The 21,358-nt window shown below is 42.9% G+C and overlaps 1 protein-coding gene across 1 annotated transcript; it reads left to right on the top strand.

Moving 5' to 3' along the window:
* The first annotated feature begins 443 nt into the window (after positions 1-443).
* Positions 444-20,177, top strand: LOC306975961 (dehydrogenase/reductase SDR family member 13-like). Its single transcript, XM_079573792.1, has 6 exons — positions 444-592; positions 3,202-3,320; positions 15,444-15,567; positions 16,668-16,840; positions 19,320-19,473; positions 19,785-20,177. Exons 1-6 carry the CDS (start codon positions 466-468, stop codon positions 20,042-20,044), a joined length of 957 nt encoding a protein of 318 aa, XP_079429918.1. The 5' UTR covers positions 444-465; the 3' UTR covers positions 20,045-20,177.
* Positions 20,178-21,358: the final 1,181 nt, after the last annotated feature.

Here is a 21,358-nt window from a genome sequence, read left to right as displayed (position 1 = left end):
CCTCTGTTTTGAAGAAGCTTTTAGATTTGGAGAAAACATGTTCAGGTGGGGGTTAAGAGGTTTAACTGCCCTGTGTATTAGTTTCACACTTTAAGCTGAATTACAGAAGTAATAAATGAATAAATCCGCTGTAGGTGAGGAGACGCGGCGGTGAAGGCGGAGCTTTGATGGTGAAATATCAAACAAAGGCTGCAGTGTGGTTTCCGTGTGTGTGTGATGTAATGTTTGTCGTGACCTCTGACCTCTGCTCCTCCTCAGCCTCGTCCTCCTGAAGAACATTCTGCAGCGCTGACGTTTCCTCAGGTCTGAACATTCCTCTCAGCTGCTCCGTGACGTCACACGGCGACGGTTTCAGGCCCGACCGGAGCGACCGGTCTGGGCGGGGCTCCAGGCTCCAGGCTCCAGGCTCCGGGCTCAGGTGATAAATCCCTGTGCTGCGCGTCTCTCCCTCACAGTGAAGACACCATGCTGCAGTTCGTGCTCCTCGTGGCCGCGGTCGCCGGGGTTTACCTGCTCCTCAACAAGACGCTGTTCAGGCGCTCGCGCTGCAGAGGGAACCTGCCCATGGCCGGGAAGACCGTGGTCATCACCGGTGAGGAGCACTTTAGATATACTTTATATATACTTTATATACTTCAGACATGGCCGGGAAGACCGTGGTCATCACCGGTGAGGAGCACTTTATATACTTTAGATATACTTTATATACTTTATATACTTCAGACATGGCCGGGAAGACCGTGGTCATCACCGGTGAGGAGCACTTTATGTATAGTTACATAATTCAGATGCTTCGGATATACTTTAGATATACTTTAGATGTACTTTAGATATACTTTAGATGTACTTTAGATACTTCATACATTCTTCACATATACTTCAGATACTTCACATATACTTAAGATATACTTAAGATGCTTTATAATATATATATATAGGGTTTAGTCTGAGTGGTGTTTCTGATTTAAAGCTTTAAAGTTGTTCTGTCTGAGGTGAACATAGTGATGTGAAAATATGCAGTAGTTTTCCCTCTTTAGACTGACTGTGATATATATAATGTGATATATTGATGGAGTATGTGTATATATATATTTATATATAGATGAAGGCCAGATTTGTGTAGATACGACTTATAGTTGTCCCATGTACAGATTCCTCCAGCTCAGCGGCAGGACTTCACAGCTCCTCCAGAGTTATCTTGGGGCACTTGGTTGTATTTCTGACCAGTGTCTCCTTGTTCGGTTTGTTAGTTTAGGTGGACGACCACGTCTTGGTAAGTCTGCAGTGGTGCTTTACTCTTTCCATTTCTGAATGATGGATTGAACAGTTGCTCCGGGAGATGTTTAACCTCTTTAACTCCCGCCTGAACCGAGAGCATTTTCTCCAGTTCAGCTTTACCCAAATCCTGTAGGCCAGTTTAACGCCTCATTTGAAAGCTAAGACCTACAAAACTAAATTGACCCTTTTTTTGTTGGGCAGTCGTCTCATTTTTGTCAAATTCTTATCACTTTTTTGTCAATTTTTCGTCCATTTTTTCTTAATTTTTTCTCATTTTTTTCTCAAATTTTGTCATTTTGTTTGCACATTTTTTGTCACATTTTTGTCATTTTTTTCTTCAATTTTTAATCATTTTTTTGTCAATTTTTTATCAAATTTTTGTCATTTTCTTCGCCGATTTTTTTGTCAATTTTCTGTGACATTTTTCTGACATTTTTGCCATTTTTCATAATTTTTCTTCACTTTTTTGGTCAATGTTTTCTCACTTTTTTCTCACATTTCCATCATTGTTTTCGTCTCAGTTTTGCTGCTATTTTCACAGCTTTTTTCCAGAAGCTTTTGGATTGGGGTAAAGCCAAACTGGAGAAAACGTGCTCGGTTCGGGTGGGAGTTAAGAGGTTAAATTTTGGGAAATCTTTGTATAACTTAACGCTGCTTTAAACTTCTCCACAGCTTTATCCCTGACCTCTCTGGTGCTCCTGGACCTTCATGATGTTGTTTAGTGACCACAGCTCTGAGGGCCTAAAAGAACAGCTGTAATTATACTGAGAGTAGATTACACACCGGTGCCTCTATTTAACCGTTAGGCCAAGGAGTGAACATTCTGGAGTCATTAGGAATGTTTTAAAGGCAATTTAATGCACTCAGAAAATGCTGTATGATACTTATGCAAGCCCCACTTTTCACTTTTCTATTTTTTGAAAAATAACAGAATCATGTATCATTTCGCTTTCACTTCACAGTTGTCTGTTACTTGTGTGTGAACGTTCAGTAAAAAAATCAAAATAAAATCTTTATGTTTAGGGCTGTAAACATGACAAAATGTGCAAAAGTTCAAGGTGTATGAATACTTTCGAGAGGCACTGTAAACTCTCAAACCTGAACCGAGCACATTTTCTCCAGTTTGGCTTTACCCCAATCCAAAAGCTTCTGGAAAAATGCTGTGAAAATAGCAACAAAACTGAGACGAAAACAATGATGGAAATGTGACAAAAAAGTGACGAAAAATGTCACAAAAATGTCACAAGAAATTGACGAAAAAATGACAAAAATTTGAGAGAAAATGACAACAAAAAAAGTAAAAAAATTGACAAAATTTGATTAAAAAATTGAAGATAAAAAAAAAAAAAAATTCAAAAATGTGACAAAAAAAATGTTCAAAAATTGAAGAAAAAGTTGAAGAAAAAATGAAAAAAAATGTGACCAAAAAAAAAAAAAAAGTGATAAAAATGTGACACAAAAATTACAAAAAAATGACAAAAAATGACAAAAAAAAATGACAAAAAATTGCCCAAATAAATGACAAAAATGAGTTGAATAAAATGATGGGAAAAAAATCTGACGTGAGGAAAAAGATCCTCTCGGTTCAGGCGGGAGTTAAGAGGTTAAAGTGTCGTAGTGTCAGTGACGTTAAAGCAACACAACAAGAAAACTCTGAAAACGTGACAATGAAGTTTAAGAAGAAATGAAAGAAAAACTTCATGAGACGACCAGAGAAAATGACCAGAAATGACTCGAACATTCCTAAAAAGTGAGATAATGAAGATGTAAAGATGTTTCCTGGATCTGTGAGACGTGTCTGGTGAAGCTCCGTGTCCTTCAGGAGAGAAACTAAATCTAAAGATACAGAATATGTAAATATGTCGGGTTCTGTTTTTGATATTTTCACTCGATCTAAAACGCTGCCGTTGTGTTTTGTTCCAGGGGGAAACAGCGGCATCGGTAAAGCCACGGCGCTGGGTCTGGCTCGGCGAGGAGCGCGGGTCATTATGGGCTGTCGGAACCAGAGCACGGCGGACGCGGCCATCTTGGAAATCCAACAGGTCAGAGGTCACTCGGACACGGCGGTAACAGAGGGTGAAGCGTGTGATTCTCTCTTTAGAACGGCTCTTTAGAACGGCTCTTTAGAACGGCTCTTTAGAACGGCTCTTTTGGAATGAGTCCAACTGTTGCACATTTTTCTCCAAACTATTTAAGAGGGGGTATTATGCAAAATTGACTTTTTCAAGCTTTCCATCCTGTTATTCTGTCACTCCCTCATTAAAAACATGGCTGAAGTGTTGCCTTGGCACATTCACGTATTTCTGAGTAATCTGGAAAAACTCTGATGGCGGCCATTTTAGGGATAGGTTTGCCTGAGTCCTCCTAGGAACGCCCCCACCTCCTGGAGATGCCTCCGAGCAGAATACCCTCTCTTTAACCAATTTCCCCCAATTTTTAAAATATTTTTTCATATTTTTTTCACAACTTTTCTCAGCTTTTTTCACATTTTGTCCTAATTTTTATTTATTTATTTATTTATTCAAATTGTTCCAACTTTTAACCACATTTAGTCCATATTTTGTAATTTTTTTCCCCATTTTTTTCTGCATGTTTTGTCTATTAGATCTGATTCACAAACAGAAGTTTTTACATTTTAGATTAAAGAGGGGGTGTTCTGCTTTAAAGAGGGGGTGTTCTGCTTTTGTCAGTCCCATAGCACCAGTCTATATCACACTACAATGATGACAAACCTTCTGTTGGTCTGTAAATGCAGTAAATTAGAATAACTGCCTTGTATAAAATGTCTCTCTCAAAATGGCTGTAGTGAATGTCTTGAAATAGGCCTCTGTCTCTTTAAGAACCTCTGAGCCTTTAGACACGCCCCCTCCACACGCTGTCTGTGGCATCAGTGGGGAGGGGGTTCTGCTGAGGAGCAGTGGTTGGTTACTCGGCTGGTGACCAAAGCTCGGAGGCGTCTCCAGGAGGTGGGGGCGTTCCTAGGAGGACTCAGGCAAACCTATCCCTAAAATGGCCGCCATCAGTTTTTATCCCTAAAATGGCCGCCATCAGAGTTTTTACAGATTACTCACAAATACGTGAATGTGCCAAGGCAACACTTCAGCCATGTTTTTAATGAGGGAATGACAGAATAACATGATGGAAAGCTTGAAAAAGTCAATTTTGCATAATACCCCCCCTTTAAAAAGAGCCAGTCTTTTGAACGGCTCTTTGAAACAAACAGATCCCAAAGACTCGGCTCCTGAAAAGAGCCATGAATCCCAGCATTAGGTCCATATGTTTAAATAGAAAAGACGCCGCAGAAACAACACAATGGTTTATTATGTTTCTCTTAAACCGCTGCACTCGGTTTGTTCCGTTACATAAACCAGATCATTACATCACTTTATCAATAAAAGAAAATCATCAATATTATTAAAAGTGCAGAGAGAACGACGGCTCCAAAACGAGGCTGAACTTTGACACGTTTTAGTTTCTGTGGTTTCACTTGCGTCGGAACATTCTGTACGTTTCGCCCGGAGGAAACATTTCTGAGAGAAACAGACCGGGCCACATTTCAGAGACGAGTTCACAGGTTTATTATTCACAAGGAGATCAGGCAAAACGGGAAGAGAGGTTTAACCAGAATGACTGAAGAAAGGGTCAAAACGGAGACAAAACGAGGATGAAAAAGCGACACAGAAACATGTGATGAAAACTAGGGAAGCACCGATACCGATACCAGTGTCAGGTATCGGGCCGATACCACATGCTCGTACTCATTAACCTCTGACCACCCGCCAAAACCAAACGCATTCTCTCCTCTTTGCCATTGTCGTCACTTTTTATTTCCCTAATGTGTTTTGTCACTTTTTTGTCTTTTTTTTTTTTGCTGGATTTTTGTCGCTTTTTTGTTGGATTTTTGTCACTTTTTTGCTGGATTTTTGTCACTTTTTTGTTGGATTTTTGTCGCTTTTTTGTTGGATTTTTGTCACTTTTTTGTTGGATTTTTGTCTTTTTTTTGCTGGACTTTTGTCACTTTTTTGCTGGATTTTTGTCACTTTTTTGCTGGATTTTTGTCACTTTTTTGTTGGATTTTTGTCGCTTTTTTGTTGGATTTTTGTCACTTTTTTGTTGGATTTTTGTCTTTTTTTTGCTGGATTTTTGTCACTTTTTTGCTGGATTTTTGTCACTTTTTTGCTGGATTTTTGTCACTTTTTTGTTGGATTTTTGTCGCTTTTTTGTTGGATTTTTGTCACTTTTTTGTTGGATTTTTGTCTTTTTTTTGCTGGATTTTTGTCACTTTTTTGCTGGATTTTTGTCACTTTTTTGCTGGATTTTTGTCACTTTTTTGTTGGATTTTTGTCGCTTTTTTGTTGGATTTTTGTCACTTTTTTGTTGGATTTTTGTCTTTTTTTTGCTGGATTTTTGTCACTTTTTTGCTGGATTTTTGTCACTTTTTTGCTGGATTTTTGTCACTTTTTTGCTGGATTTTTGTCACTTTTTTGTTGGATTTTTGTCACTTTTTTGCTGGATTTTTGTCACTTTTTTGTTGGATTTTTGTCACTTTTTTGCTGGATTTTTGTCACTTTTTTGTTGGATTTTTGTCACTTTTTTTGCTAAATTTTTGTCACTTTTTTGCTGGATTTTTGTCGCTTTTTTGTTGGATTTTTGTCACTTTTTTGCTGGATTTTTGTCACTTTTTTGTTGGATTTTTGTCACTTTTTTGTTGGATTTTTGTCACTTTTGTTGGATTTTTGTCACTTTTTTGTTGGATTTTTGTCACTTTTTTGCTGGAGTTTTGTCACTTTTTTGTTGGATTTTTGTCACTTTTTTGCTGGATTTTTGTCACTTTTTTGTTGGATTTTTGTCACTTTTTTGCTGGATTTTTGTCACTTTTTTGTTGGATTTTTGTCTTTTTTTTGCTGGATTTTTGTCACTTTTTTGCTGGATTTTTGTCACTTTTTTGCTGGATTTTTGTCACTTTTTTGCTGGATTTTTGTCACTTTTTTGTTGGATTTTTGTCACTTTTTTGCTGGATTTTTGTCACTTTTTTGTTGGATTTTTGTCACTTTTTTGCTGGATTTTTGTCACTTTTTTGTTGGATTTTTGTCACTTTTTTTGCTGGATTTTTGTCACTTTTTTGCTGGATTTTTCTCACTTTTTTGCTGGATTTTTGTCACTTTTTTGCTGGATTTTTCTCACTTTTTTGCTGGATTTTTCTCACATTTTTGTTGGATTTTTGTCACTTTTTTGCTTGATTTTTGTCGCTTTTTGCTGGATTTTTGTCTTTTTTTTGCTGGATTTTTGTCACTTTTTTGCTGGATTTTTGTCGCTTTTTTGCTGGATTTTTTCGCTTTTTTGCTGGATTTTTCTCACTTTTTTGCTGGATTTTTCTCACTTTTTTGCTGGATTTTTGTCGCTTTTTGCTGGATTTTTGTCGCTTTTTTGCTGGATTTTTTCGCTTTTTTGCTGGATTTTTCTCACTTTTTTGCTGGATTTTTCTCACTTTTTTGCTGGATTTTTCTCACTTTTTTGCTGGATTTTTCTCACTTTTTTGCTGAATTTTTGTCGCTTTTTGCTGGATTTTTTCGCTTTTTTGCTGGATTTTTGTCGCTTTTTTGCTGGACTTTTGTCGCTTTTTTGCTGGATTTTTGTCGCTTTTTTGCTGGATTTTTGTCACTTTTGTCAATTTAATTCAACAACAAACAAATCTGATATTCCACATAGAGCTGACTTTATTACAGACGACTCTCCCTAAACCAGAGCTAAACGTCTGCAGGGTTTACAACATACAGGCTAATGTTGCTAATGATGCTAACTAGCCGCTAACTGACGGCTAACAGTTCCGGTGATTCTTATTCATCTGAAAAACTAACCCAGCGACTAAAAAGGCGCCATAAAATCCAAAATAAAACACACAGCATGTTTTTAGTGGCCACACCCCCTTTGCTCTGCCCAATCCCGTCAGAAAAGCGCTGTATAAAACCGATTTCTTATTATTATTATATTGAGCCAAAATGAGCAAAACAATCAAAATGCTGAAGCTTCTGGATAAGTTTCTATAAACACAGGAGAAAATCCACACGGAGCTGAAGTAAAGGAGGAAAGAGACCATTTATCTGCAGTAATAAGTAACATCCAATGGGCGCTGGCTAGGGAGGCACCGATACCACTTTTTCTAAAACCGATACGAGTACAAGGCATTTTCTTCAACATTCTTCCTTTTTTCACAGCAGATTGGTTTGTAATTAGTTAATTTACTCATGTACATTTCCTTAAGTAAAGCCGGCGACACATTTAAGAGCAGTTATATTAGAATTGTGCTGATGACATTTATTTTATTCTCATTCAATATCATTTTTAATTTTATTTTATTTATTTATTTATGTCTGTCCATCATAGACAGAAAAGCCCATGTCTTAAAGCTCCAATGCCTGAGCTTTATTCATTTATGTGTTTTTATTTAACAATAGTATTGAGGTGTGACTTAAATGGTCTCTTTTCTCCTTTACTTCAGCTCCTGTAGATTTTCTCGTGTGTTTGTAGTAACTTAGCGAGAAGCTACAGCGTTTTCATTGTTCTGCTGCAGCTCATTTTCCCTCAATATAAACATGCTGTATGTCTTTAATCTGGATTTTCTGAGGACTTTTTAGTCGCTGGGTTAGTTTTTCAGATGAATAAACCCCTGGGCATAAAACGGCGTCAGAATGGCCTAAACTGCTAGCCGCGAGTTAGCAACGTTAGCCTGTATGTTGTAAACACTGCAGATGCTGCAGCGAGTTAGCATCGTTAGCCTGTATGTTGTAAACACATGGATCTATTATAAACTGGATAAGGCATGCTGTCCCAGCTCCTGTCTCTTTACATAGAGGTGCTCAGTGGCGCATGAAACCAGTTTCGTCCGCCATTGCGGCCCAAAGTACCCGTATGACGCGTCACCTGTATCTATGCTCCCACGGCCCAAGTGGGTGAAAGCAGCGTGAGCGCACGGCGGCCGACGAAGCCTCAGAGCGGAGCGGACGCCATTACGCAAAAAGTCAAATCTCTTAATATCATCGTTCTTTAAACACAAAATGTTTTTTTAAGGCCATTTCAGGCGAATAAGCTGCCATGCTACGATGACTTTGGGGGTTAGTTTGTCAGGGCGGGGCTTAAAAAGCTCGTTTAGCCGCTCTTGGAACAACCGGGCGCTTAGCGGCCCTTCCAACGTACGTAGCCGCGCTCATGAACTTCCGCTCGGTCACTTTTCTGGGAAGTTTCGTAAGTGCTGGAAGTCTTGATATTGTGGTAGAATTGATAAAAATCGAGTTGTTACTTCACTGTATTTGCTTGTATAACATCATAACTAGAATTGTTTGGCTGAAATACAAAGAATGAGCACTGCAAAAGTGTTTTATATTACATTTTCATTGGTAAAATGTGAGATATTGTTTTTTATATAGCATTTATCTGTACTGTACTGTACTGTACTGTACTGTACTGTACTGTACTGTACTGGATCCAGGACAGATGCAGAAATCATGCATTTTTTTGTGTTTCATTCTACTTACACAAATAATGGCAAATAAGTACATAAGTACATTAAATGCTGCTAGTATTTTTTTAATTAATAAAACAGTTACAGGTTATTAGTGCCATTATTTAATTTTCAGAAATTAGTTTAATAACATGTAGGCTAGTATTCATACTTACTTGAGATGTTTGTTATTTCGCGTTTATCCTTGTTTTTAGTCCAGTTCATTTGTTTTGCTCAGACTTCAGCCGCTAAATCACACGAGGGAGAATCTGCTCGTTCATGAGTCATCACGCACACGCTCGCGCACGTCTGCGGCCCTGGTGACGTCACGTCATTAGAACACTTTTAAAAATGTATTTTTGATGCTTTACAATTTTTTTTCGAAGAAAAAAAGTCCATGTCCTAAAAATAGTAATTTTAAAGAAATATATTTGCCTCAGTCTGAAACTCCAGATGCCCTGTGGACCATTTTACAGGCTGCTCCTTTTACATGAGTGTCTATGACAAAAAGGGCTTTTTGGGCTGCTGGCTGCAATACCACGGCCTGCCACTAGCACGTACTCATTTCAGAGTGAAGGGGGCGGACCCCCCCACTGTGTAAACACTGCAGACGCTGCAGCGAGTTAGCATCGTTAGCCTGTATGTTGTAAACACTGCAGACGCTGCAGCGCTAACAACATTAAGCTCTGGTTAAATCCAGCTCAGACTCTGGTTTAGAGAGCGCAGTCTGTAATAAAGTCAGCTCTATGTGGATTATTGTGTTTACACTAAACTATTCTCCAGTTTGTTGCTTCTTCTCTCCTCAGCTGAGAGCTGCGCCTCGTAGCTGCGCTGGACGGACGTCAAATGGTATCGGTTCCTCATGAATGAGTACGAATATGAGTACAAGCATGTGGTATCGGCCCGATACCCGATACTGGTATTGGTATCGGTGCATCCCTAGCGCTGGCTGCTCTGCTTTTTGACCACTGCACTGGGGGCCGCCATTGCTGTAGTACCTCCATATCGCCACTAGGCCCCCATTGAAAAGCATTGGACTTTAGACATGTTAAAGGGGGCCTATTATGCAAAATCGACTTTTTCAAGCTTTACATCATGTTATTAAGTCATTCCCTCATTAAAAACATGCCTGAAGTGTTGCCTTAGCACATTCACGTATTTTCGAGTAATCTGTAAAAACTCTGATGGCGGCCATTTTAGGGATAAAACGCCTGATTCCTTCAGGAAACGCCTCCGACCTCCAGGATACGCCTCCAACCTTTCGTCACCAGCCGAGTAACCAACCACTGCCCCTCAGCAGAACCCCCTCCCTCAGTGTCCAGCCCTAAGATGTAAACAGAGTCATCATGGAGGATTAGCTTCATGTGTTGTGAACCGGAGCCACAGCAGACTTTTACAAAGACACATCAGTGTTTCTGTTACCGAAACACCCAGGATTAAAACCGGTGACAAGCATGGCCGTATCTACCATTGAGGTCACCGAGGTCCGGACCTCGGTAAAATTTTAGCTTTTTTTTTTTGTTTTTTTTTTTTACACATTGAATCCTGCGCAAATGAATGTTGTAAACACGCGCTTCTACAGGCGGAAGAGCCTCTAGTTCAGACGTGGATGAGCTTGTTATGAACCTAAATGTGTCCACTCTGAAACCGAACCTCATGAGCCGCTTTGGACCCGAGTGCGTAAAACTCGGCGGGGGCGGGGGCGCGGCTGTGCGTCAGCCTCACTACAACAGCAGCGCATGAACCGCGCCAAAGTTTGATTGAGATGCAATTTCTATGCTCTCTGTCATAAAGAGAGAGGAGCCAGTGCACGCGCCGTCACGGTGACCTCGATTTACAACAGGAGTTTTCCTCATTCTGATCTGAGGAGCGAGAGGAGAAGGAGAAGCGTCTGTGCCTCATCATTGCTCCTCCTCTGCTGCTCACTTTGTTTCTGTCTCATGCAAAGATTGTCCTGCGTATAAATGATCTTCGCTTTAATGAGCTTAAACCAGCGCATTCACCTTTGTAGCTCCCAGTGATTTGACAGTGAGGGTGACGCAGAGGGGGCGGGGCCAGAGCGCAGTCCAAACCAGAGTCTGATGTTCAGAATGAGCCAAAACCCTCAGCTTTACACATTCACACCCACAGCCTTCTTTAAAAAATTCCTGGGGGAGGACCCCCAGACCCCCCGGTTTAAAGAATTATCCGGACCTCACTGTTTTTTAAATCCTGGCTACGGCCCTGGTGACAAGAACACTTATTTCAGTGTCTGGTTCTGCGCTGGGCCTTGATGATGCACAGAGCCTCCGGAGAAAGCTAATGCTAAGCTAAACCTCGAGTCATCACGTGAAAACGAGAAATATGCACACATAAAGTCAATAAAACCACCACACACATGAAGAACCGTTTAACAATGATCACACACGGAGCCTGGCTTGTTGATTTGGAAGTTTATTGCTCACATTTCATCTACAGTGAGTCGTAGCCGAGTGGTTTTCTCCCGGAGCTAACAAGCTAGCCGCGACAAGCTAACGGGAAAATTCACTGAATACAAGCAGCATATTATGCATTGAAAACGTCACTAAAACAGGCATCTGCTTGAAGCAGCCTTTACGATGATCACACACGGAGCCTGGCTTGTTGATTTCGTAGTTTATTGCTCACATTTCATCTACAGTGAGTCGTAGCCGAGTGGTTTTCTCCCGGAGCTAACAAGCTAGCCGCGACAAGCTAACGGGAAAATTCACTGAATACAAGCAGCATATTATGCATTGAAAACGTCACTAAAACAGGCAACTGCTTGAAGCAGCCTTTATGGTGATCACACACGGAGCCTGGCTTGTTGATTTCGTAGTTTATTGCTCACATTTCATCTACAGTGAGTCGTAGCCGAGTGGTTTCTCCCGGAGCTAAGGCACTATTAGCCGCGACAAGCTAACAACCTTCACCTTCACAACATTCATTGAAAACAGGCAGCATATTATGCACAAATAACGTCAATAAAGCAGCAACTACTCGAAGCAGCCTTTACGATGATCACACAATGAGCCTGGCTTTACACATTTGTGGTTTATTGCAGACTTTTCATCAACAATGAGCTGTAGTCGATTATAACAAGCTAACGGGTAACCTCGAAAAACCATTGTCCACCTGCACAGATAATGTCCGTCTTTGAATGGTCTGGGCTCCTGCAGATCCTGGTGTCGTCCATGGGGGTATAGTTAGAGATCCATAGGGCAGATGCAAAGAGAAGCCTCCAAACAGCAGTTATTTTTCAGGCAAGAGCCCCTTCCAAGCGTCCGGTGTGGAAGGTTTGTCTCCAAATAATATCCTGTGTGGCCATTGTTCACAAAGTGATAAACAGTAGCTCCTTTCCAACAATAAAAAGTAAAATGCACCGATCGTAGTTTCAATACAGTTGAGACAACGAGCGCAGTGTTGTTGTGATGCCACAGACAGCGTGTGGAGGGGGCGTGTCGCAAAGGGTCAGAGGTTCTTAAAGAGACAGGGGCCTATTTCAAGTCATTCGCTACCACCATTTTGAAAGAGCAATTTTATACAAGGCAGTTATTCTAATTCACTGCATTTACAGACCAACAGACGGTCTCGTCATCATTGTAGTGTGATATAGACTGGTGCTATGTGGCTGAAAAAAGCATAATACCCCCTCTTTAAAAACAACTTTAACGCCTGGTTTCAATGTTTTCAACTCTAGACTAGGCTCGATCTTCCTCCTGAGATAACGCTGTGTCACAGTTAAAGAAACCAGGCTGGTTTTCGTAAGAAGAATTTCAGAAATCTGGTACTTAATGAGGGTCTGTTAGCATTGGAGCAGCGCGAGCTACACGTCACACAAGGGCGGAGTCTACGGTGAAGATCCGCCCTTATGCCCTTTTTAGGAACATGCTTCATCAGAGCTGGGGAGGCGGAGTCTGTAAATCCGCCATAACTTCCCCCTCGACCGTGGTCATTCTGGTAAACGGGGAGGAGTGAGGAGGAGACGCACGTTATTTTTTACAGTCTATGGTAACATCTCAGTACTATTGTTAAATACAAATACATACATGAATAAAGCACAGGCACTGAGGAGCTTTAGGCATGAGCTGTTCTGTCTGTGATGGACAGAGGAATAAGAATAATAAATAATACTGAATGAAAAATAAAAAGTCATCTGTTCATTTCTGATGTAACTTCTCTTAAGGAAATGTAAAAGAGTAAATGAACTCATTACAAACCGATCTGTGTGAAACAGTCTGAAGAAAGTGCCTTGTACTCGCGTCAGTATTCGATATCAGTAAATACTCGTGTCGGTTTTAGAAAGTGGTGGAAATGTGATCAAACACTGCGACAACACAACCATAAAGTTCTGGAAGGTTCTGCGGGTCTTAGCTTTCAAATGAGGCGTTTCTGTGGCCGAGCTCTGCCGTGGAGAAGCTTTGTGTCTGTGACTTTAAGACGTATTCAAAAGCTTCAGAAATGTTCCTTTAAGGCGACGTGTTCGTGTCTTTACCGTCGGGGAAACGTGCGACACGTGTGACGAGGAGGACACGCCAGCCAGAACACGCCAGCCAGAACACGGGTAAAAACACGGGCTAAAAAAGAGCCGAGGAACCAGAAAATCCGGCTCCCGGAACGAGGCCGAGGCGTCAGGCTTTTCAAACAGATTTAGAAACAACAATGAGGCGCTTTAACCTCTTTAACCTCGCCTTAAACCCGGCACAACCCAAATCTAAAGGCTGAGTTTAGAGTCTGGAGGAGCATTTGAAAGCTCAGACCGACGGAAGCTTCGTGTTGCTTTTCCAGCACATTTTTGCTGCTGTTTTGTAGATTTTTTTATTTATTTTTTTGTTAAAGCTTAACCTCTTAACCCCCACCTGAACCGAGCACGTTTTCTCCAGTTTGGCTTTACCCAAATCTAAAAGCGTCTTGAAAAAAGCATCAAAAACGTGCCGGAAAAGTAGCAATAGCACAAATTAAACGTGACAAAAAAGTGACAAAAAGTGACGAAAAGTGATGAAAATGCAACAAAAAAACGTGACAAAAAAACGTGACAAAAAAAGTGACAAAAAACGTGACAAAAAACGTGACAAAAAAGTGACAAAAAAACGTGACGAAAAGTGATGAAAATGCAACAAAAAACGTGACAAAAAAGTGACAAAAAAACGTGACGAAAAAGTGACGAAAAACGTGACGAAAAGTGACAAAAAGTGACGAAAAGTGATGAAAATGCAACAAAAAACGCGACAAAAAACGTGACAAAAAACGTGACAAAAAAATGTGACGAAAAGTGACAAAGTGACGAAAAGTGATGAAAATGCAACAAAAAACGTGACAAAAAACGTGACAAAAAAACGTGACGAAAAAGTGACGAAAAAGTGACGAAAAAGTGACAAAAAACGTGACGAAAAACGTGACGAAAAGTGACGGAAAGTGACAAAGTGATAAAGTGATAAAGTGACGAAAAATTACAAAAAGTGACGAAAAGGGACAAAAAGTGATGAAAACGCATCAAAAAAGTGAGGAAAGTGTGACAAAAACACAAAAAAGCAACAGAAAACATCAAAAACACAACAAAAAAGAGATTTAAAAAAGTGGCAAAAATGTGACGAAAACATGATGAAAAGGCAAAAAAGCAACAAAAAACAACAGAAAACAATAAAACCAAAAAGTGATGAAAACATGACGAAAAAAGCAACAATAAAGTGATGAAAACACGACAATAGTGTAGATCACTTTTGTAGGTCTTAGCTTTCAAATGAGGCTGCAAGCTCCATTTGAGAAGCTTTTAGGTGATTAAAGGGATATTTCAGGATTTCGGACATAGGGCCTCATTTCCTGTTGCTGATTTCTGGAGATATTTTTTTTTGTAATTGAAGCAGTTCTTATATTTGAAGAGTTTCGTGGCGCTAGGCTAATGCTAAGCTAGTGCAGGTATCAGCTAGCCTGCATTAAAAACCGTGTGACCCGCTCCACAGAGCACCTGAGGCAAATCACTTATAACACCAGACTAACCATATACATGTCTGTTTGGAATATAACTGACCTGAGGGACTATTTTCTAGCAGATCACTCCGCCGCTGTGTAGCTTATACAACCACGAAGTTCTTTTAAAGGGGGGGTATTCTGCAAAATGGACTTTTTCAAGCTTTCCATCCTGTTATTCTGTCACTCCCTCATTAAAAACATGGCTGAAGTGTTGCCTTGGCACATTCACGTATTTCTGAGTAATCTGTAAAAACTCTGATGGCGGCCATTTTAGGGATAGGTTTGCCTGAGTCCTCCTAGGAACGCCCCCACCTCCTGGAGACGCCTCCGAGCTTTGGTCACCAGCCGAGTAACCAACCACTGCTCCTCAGCAGAACCCCCTCCCCACTGATGCCACAGACAGCGTGTGGAGGGGGCGTGTCTAAAGGCTCACAGGTTCTTAAAGAGACAGAGGCCTATTTCAAGACATTCACTACAGCCATTTTGAGAGAGACATTTTATACAAGGCAGTTATTCTAATTTACTGCATTTACAGACCAGCAGAAGGTTTGTCATTGTAGTGAGATATAGACTGGTGCTGTGGGACTGAAAAAAGCAGAACACCCCCTCTTTAAAAACTATAAATATAAAGTTGATTTCTTCACTGATCAGCGTGAAAGTGTTTGTGGGCGTGGCTGATGGAAATGCGTTTGTTGCCTAGGAAACGGGGAGCTCGGACGTGGTCTACAGACGCCTGGACCTGGCCAGTCTCACCTCGGTCCGAGACTTCGCCGAAAACCTGCTGAAGACGGAGCCTCGGATCGACCTGCTGATCAACAACGCAGGTGAGTGACTCCGCCCACTTCGCTCGGGGAGCTCCAGGTGACTCCGCCCACTCAGCTCAGGTAGCTCCAGGTGACTCCGCCTACTTCGCTCAGGTAGCTCCAGGTGACTCCGCCTACTTCGCTCAGGTAGCTCCAGGTGACTCCGCCCACTTCGCTCAGGTGACTCCGCCCACTTCGCTCAGGTAGCTCCAGGTGACTCCGCCCACTTCGCTCAGGTAGCTCCAGGTGACTCCGCCCACTTTGCTCAGGTAGCTCCAGGTGACTCCGCCCACTTCGCTCAGGTAGCTCCAGGTGACTCCGCCCACTCAGCTCAGGTAGCTCCAGGTGACTCCGCCCACTTCGCTCAGGTAGCTCCAGGTGACTCCGCCCACTCAGCTCAGGTAGCTCCAGGTGACTCCGCCCACTTCGGTCAGGTAGCTCCGGGTGACTCCGCCCACTTCACTCAGGTAGCTCCAGGTGACTCCGCCCACTTCGCTCATAACTCCAGATGACTCCGCCCACTTCGCTCAGGTAACTCCAGATGACTCCGCCCACTTCGCTCAGGTAACTCCAGGTGACTCCGCCCACTTTGCTCAGGTAGCTCCAGGTGACTCCGCCCACTTCGCTCATAACTCCAGATGACTCCGCCCACTTCGCTCAGGTAACTCCAGGTGACTCCGCCCACTTTGCTCAGGTAGCTCCGGGTGACTCCGCCCACTTCGCTCATAACTCCAGGTGACTCCGCCCACTTTGCTCAGGTAGCTCCAGGTGACTCCGCCCACTTCGCTCATAACTCCAGATGACTCCGCCCACTTCGCTCAGGTAACTCCAGGTGACTCCGCCCACTTCGCTCAGGTAACTCCAGGTGACTCCGCCCACTTCGCTCAGGTAACTCCAGGTGACTTCGCTCAGGTAGCTCCAGGTGACTCCGCCTACTTCGCTCAGGTGACTCCGCCCACTTCGCTCAGGTAGCTCCAGGTGACTCCGCCTACTTCGCTCAGGTGACTCCGCCCACTTTGCTCAGGGAGGACATTTGTGGACAAAATAGGGGCAAAATTGGGAAACAAAATACGGAAAAATTTGGGAAATAATCACGAGTATGACGTTTCCCCCCCCCCCAGGTTTGGTGGGGGACGGTCGGACGGAGGACGGGTTCGGGATCCAGTTCGGGGTGAATCATCTCGGTCACTTCCTGTTGACGGTTTTGCTCCTGGACAAACTGAAGGAGAGTCCGGCGGCTCGAGTCATCACCGTGTCGTCCATGGCCCATCGCTGGGGGAGCGTGGACTTCCAGGTCAGACTCGCCCCCGACTCACCCCCCGACACACCCCCAGACTCACCCCCCGACACACACCCCAGAACACTTACACTCTGCTCTCTGTCCCTCGTACGACTGAGAGCTCACATTTTCATTGTTTTTTTCCCTGTATTTTACGCATATATTTCCCTTTTACAAATTATTATTTAACTGTTTTTAATAATAAGGTTTTTTTGCTCTTTTATTTATTGATTTATTTATTTTATTCTAGGCTATGATAAGGCTATGCTAGTTAGCACCAGAGGTCCCTATGCTAAAGTGGCTATGCTAGTTAGCACCAGAGGTCCCTATGCTAAAGTGGCTATGATAGTTAGCACCAGAGGTCCCTATGCTAAAGTGGCTATGATAGTTAGCATCAGAGGTCACTATGCTAAAGTGGCTATGATAGTTAGCATCAGAGGTCACTATGCTAAAGTGGCTATGATAGTTAGCACCAGAGGTCCCTATGCTAAAGTGGCTATGATAGTTAGCATCAGAGGTCCCTATGCTAAAGTGGCTATGATAGTTAGCACCAGAGGTCCCTATGCTAAAGTGGCTATGATAGTTAGCATCAGAGGTCCCTATGCTAAAGTGGCTATGATAGTTAGCATCAGAGGTCCCTATGCTAAAGTGGCTATGATAGTTAGCACCAGAGGTCCCTATGCTAAAGTGGCTATGATAGTTAGCACCAGAGGTCCCTATGCTAAAGTGGCTATGATAGTTAGCACCAGAGGTCCCTATGCTAAAGTGGCTATGATTGTTGGCATCAGAGGTCGCTATGTTAAAGTGGCTATGATAGTTAGCACCAGAGGTCACTATGCTAAAGTGGCTATGATAGTTAGCACCAGAGGTCACTATGCTAAAGTGGCTATGATAGTTAGCACCAGAGGTCACTATGCTAAAGTGGCTATGATAGTTAGCACCAGAGGTCACTATGCTAAAGTGGCTATGATAGTTAGCATCAGAGGTCCCTATGCTAAAGTGGCTATGATAGTTAGCATCAGAGGTCCCTATGCTAAAGTGGCTATGATAGTTAGCATCAGAGGTCACTATGCTAAAGTGGCTATGATAGTTGGCATCAGAGGTCGCTATGCTAAAGTGGCTATGATAGTTAGCATCAGAGGTCCCTATGCTAAAGTGGCTATGATAGTTAGCATCAGAGGTCACTATGCTAAAGTGGCTATGATAGTTAGCACCAGAGGTCCCTATGCTAAAGTGGCTATGATAGTTAGCACCAGAGGTCACTATGCTAAAGTGGCTATGATAGTTAGCACCAGAGGTCACTATGCTAAAGTGGCTATGATAGTTAGCATCAGAGGTCCCTATGCTAAAGTGGCTATGATAGTTAGCATCAGAGGTCCCTATGCTAAAGTGGCTATGATAGTTAGCATCAGAGGTCACTATGCTAAAGTGGCTATGATAGTTGGCATCAGAGGTCGCTATGCTAAAGTGGCTATGATAGTTAGCATCAGAGGTCCCTATGCTAAAGTGGCTATGATAGTTAGCATCAGAGGTCCCTATGCTAAAGTGGCTATGATAGTTAGCACCAGAGGTCCCTATGCTAAAGTGGCTATGATAGTTAGCACCAGAGGTCCCTATGCTAAAGTGGCTATGATAGTTAGCATCAGAGGTCCCTATGCTAAAGTGGCTATGATAGTTGGCATCAGAGGTCGCTATGCTAAAGTGGCTATGATAGTTAGCATCAGAGGTCCCTATGCTAAAGTGGCTATGATAGTTAGCATCAGAGGTCCCTATGCTAAAGTGGCTATGATAGTTAGCACCAGAGGTCCCTATGCTAAAGTGGCTATGATAGTTAGCACCAGAGGTCCCTATGCTAAAGTGGCTATGATAGTTAGCACCAGAGGTCCCTATGCTAAAGTGGCTATGATAGTTAGCACCAGAGGTCACTATGCTAAAGTGGCTATGATAGTTAGCATCAGAGGTCCCTATGCTAAAGTGGCTATGATAGTTAGCACCAGAGGTCCCTATGCTAAAGTGGCTATGATAGTTAGCACCAGAGGTCCCTATGCTAAAGTGGCTATGATAGTTAGCATCAGAGGTCCCTATGCTAAAGTGGCTATGATAGTTAGCACCAGAGGTCCCTATGCTAAAGTGGCTATGATAGTTAGCACCAGAGGTCCCTATGCTAAAGTGGCTATGATAGTTAGCATCAGAGGTCCCTATGCTAAAGTGGCTATGATAGTTAGCATCAGAGGTCCCTATGCTAAAGTGGCTATGATAGTTAGCATCAGAGGTCGCTATGCTAAAGTGGCTATGATAGTTAGCATCAGAGGTCACTATGCTAAAGTGGCTATGATAGTTAGCATCAGAGGTCGCTATGCTAAAGTGGCTATGATAGTTAGCATCAGAGGTCCCTATGCTAAAGTGGCTATGATAGTTAGCATCAGAGGTCCCTATGCTAAAGTGGCTATGATAGTTTGCACTCGTCTCCTGACTTGTCTCCTCGTCTCCTCAGGTCTTGTCTCAGACCCGGGACCTGGGCACGGGTTCGTATTCCTGGCAGTTCTTCGCGGCGTACTGCAACAGCAAACTCTGTAACGTCCTGTTCACCAGAGAACTGAGCCGCCGCCTCCGAGGGACGAGCGTCAGCTGCTTCTGCCTCCACCCAGGTGAGACCACGCCCACACTCACAAGACACGCCCCCACCCAGGTGAGCCCACGCCCACACTCACAGGGCACACCTCCACCCAGGTGAGAACACGCCCACACTCACAGGACATTCCCCCACCCTGGTGAGACCACGCTCACAGGACATTCCCCCACCCTGGTGAGAACACGCCCACACTCACAGGACACGCCCCCACCCATGTGACCCTTCCCCCACCCTCTGGGCAAATGAAACATTAAGGCAGTAGAAATAAAACCATCTAATCATTTAAAGCTCTGAGTGAATCCTCCTCATGACCCGAATGTTTCCCAGGAGTCATCCGGACGGAGCTGGCCAGGAACATCTCCCTGTGGCAGAAGGTCATCGTGGAGCCCATCTCGCGGGTGTTCTTCCTGAGCCCAGAAGAGGGCGCTCAGACCACGCTGCACTGCGCCCTGCAGGAGGGGCTGGAGGAGCTGAGCGGGAGATACTTCTGCTGCTGCGGCGAGCAGGACCCGGCGCCGCACGCCAAGGACGACAAGGCGGCGCTGAAGCTGTGGGAGGAGAGCGAGCGCTTCTGCGGCCTGGCCTGAGGAGGCGGGGCCGGGGGCGGGGCTGTGGGAGGAGAGCGAGCGCTTCTGCGGCCTGGCCTGAGGAGGCGGGGCCGGGGGCGGGGCCTGGGTGCAGCAGGTCGGACTTTGTAGAAAGAGCGCCCCCTGCTCCTCACGTGTGGCCTTGTTCCTGCAGGGCATTAAATGAATTTAAATGAAATAATTTACAGATTTATCCCCAAACCTCCGCCCAGTTTCTTCCCCCTCGTTACCGACGGCTCCTCCAGGACCTGCTGCTTAAACCCTGGTATTATTTTATTCTAACTGTGGGACTGTTTTTACTGTAGGTTTTATAAATGTGTGATTTTTGAAATGAATGAGTCTCTTTTGTACGAACATTTCTCTCACATTATTTAATGGTTTGTATTTATTGACAGTTTTTATGAATAAACCGGTTCCTTTTGTAAAAGTCTCGTCTGTTTTGGATCTGACTCTGACAAAGACCTTCACAATAAAAGCACAGACACAGCCTTCAAAATAAATCCCACCCTATTATGAAATAACAGACTTCTTTTTTGAAAAAAGTATTTTTCTCGGATTTTTTGGGCCAAAGCCGGCCTCCAGCACAAAACCTCTGGCACTAAAGATTATTTTGAGAAATAGAGATCCTATACCTGCTACAGTATGTGTGAAATAAGCACAAAGTCACTAGAGGAGTTTAACCTCTTAACTCCCGCCTGAACCGAGAGCATTCAGCTTTACCCAAATCCTGTAGGCCAGTGTAATGCCTCATTTGAAAGCTAAGACCTACAAAACTAAATTGATCTTTTTCCTCACGTCATCAGATTTTTTGTTGGGCAGTCGTCTCATTTTTGTCCATTTTTTTGTCACTTTTTTGTCACTTTTTCGTCAAAATTTTCTTACGTTTTTGTCACATTTCCATCATTGTTTTCGTCTCAGTTTTGTCGCTATTTTCACAGCTTTTTCCCAGAAGCTTTTGGATTGGGGTAAAGCCAAACTGGAGAAAATGTGCTCGGTTCAGGTGGGAGTTAAGGGGTTAAATGTGTCAGTTTGAGCATAAAACAAATGTGAGTTGATGAGTTCAGAATCATCTAATCTTGATTTCAGGTCATGTTCTTTGTGAGGTCAGGCCACTGCTCTGGTTCCTTTGGCTGTTTTACTTTATTTCAAAACAGATTTACCTTAAAACTCTTAAGGTGAGACACTGCATGTGAACAGGGAAAAATGTATATTTACAGATATCAATTTGAAACTGTCGATCACTGGCATAAATGTGAGAAAAAAATACATGGCAAGTTTTCTGTCATTTTATCTTTTCATATAAGAACAAGGTGT

The sequence above is a fragment of the Gobius niger genome (genome assembly GCF_951799975.1).
Source record: "Gobius niger genome assembly, chromosome: 16".
Classification (NCBI taxonomy): domain Eukaryota; kingdom Metazoa; phylum Chordata; class Actinopteri; order Gobiiformes; family Gobiidae; genus Gobius; species Gobius niger.
This window is presented reverse-complemented; position numbering and strand designations above follow the sequence as displayed.

Bases quoted from the DNA above. Each gene is read 5' to 3' on its own strand.
- LOC306975961 (XM_079573792.1), top strand. From the start codon at position 466: ATGCTGCAGTTCGTGCTCCTCGTGGCCGCGGTCGCCGGGGTTTACCTG. The intron at 15,568-16,667 runs GTGAGTGACTCC...CCCCCCCCCCAG, and splicing joins CCTGCTGATCAACAACGCAG to GTTTGGTGGGGGACGGTCGG. The intron at 19,474-19,784 runs GTGAGACCACGC...AATGTTTCCCAG, and splicing joins CTGCTTCTGCCTCCACCCAG to GAGTCATCCGGACGGAGCTG.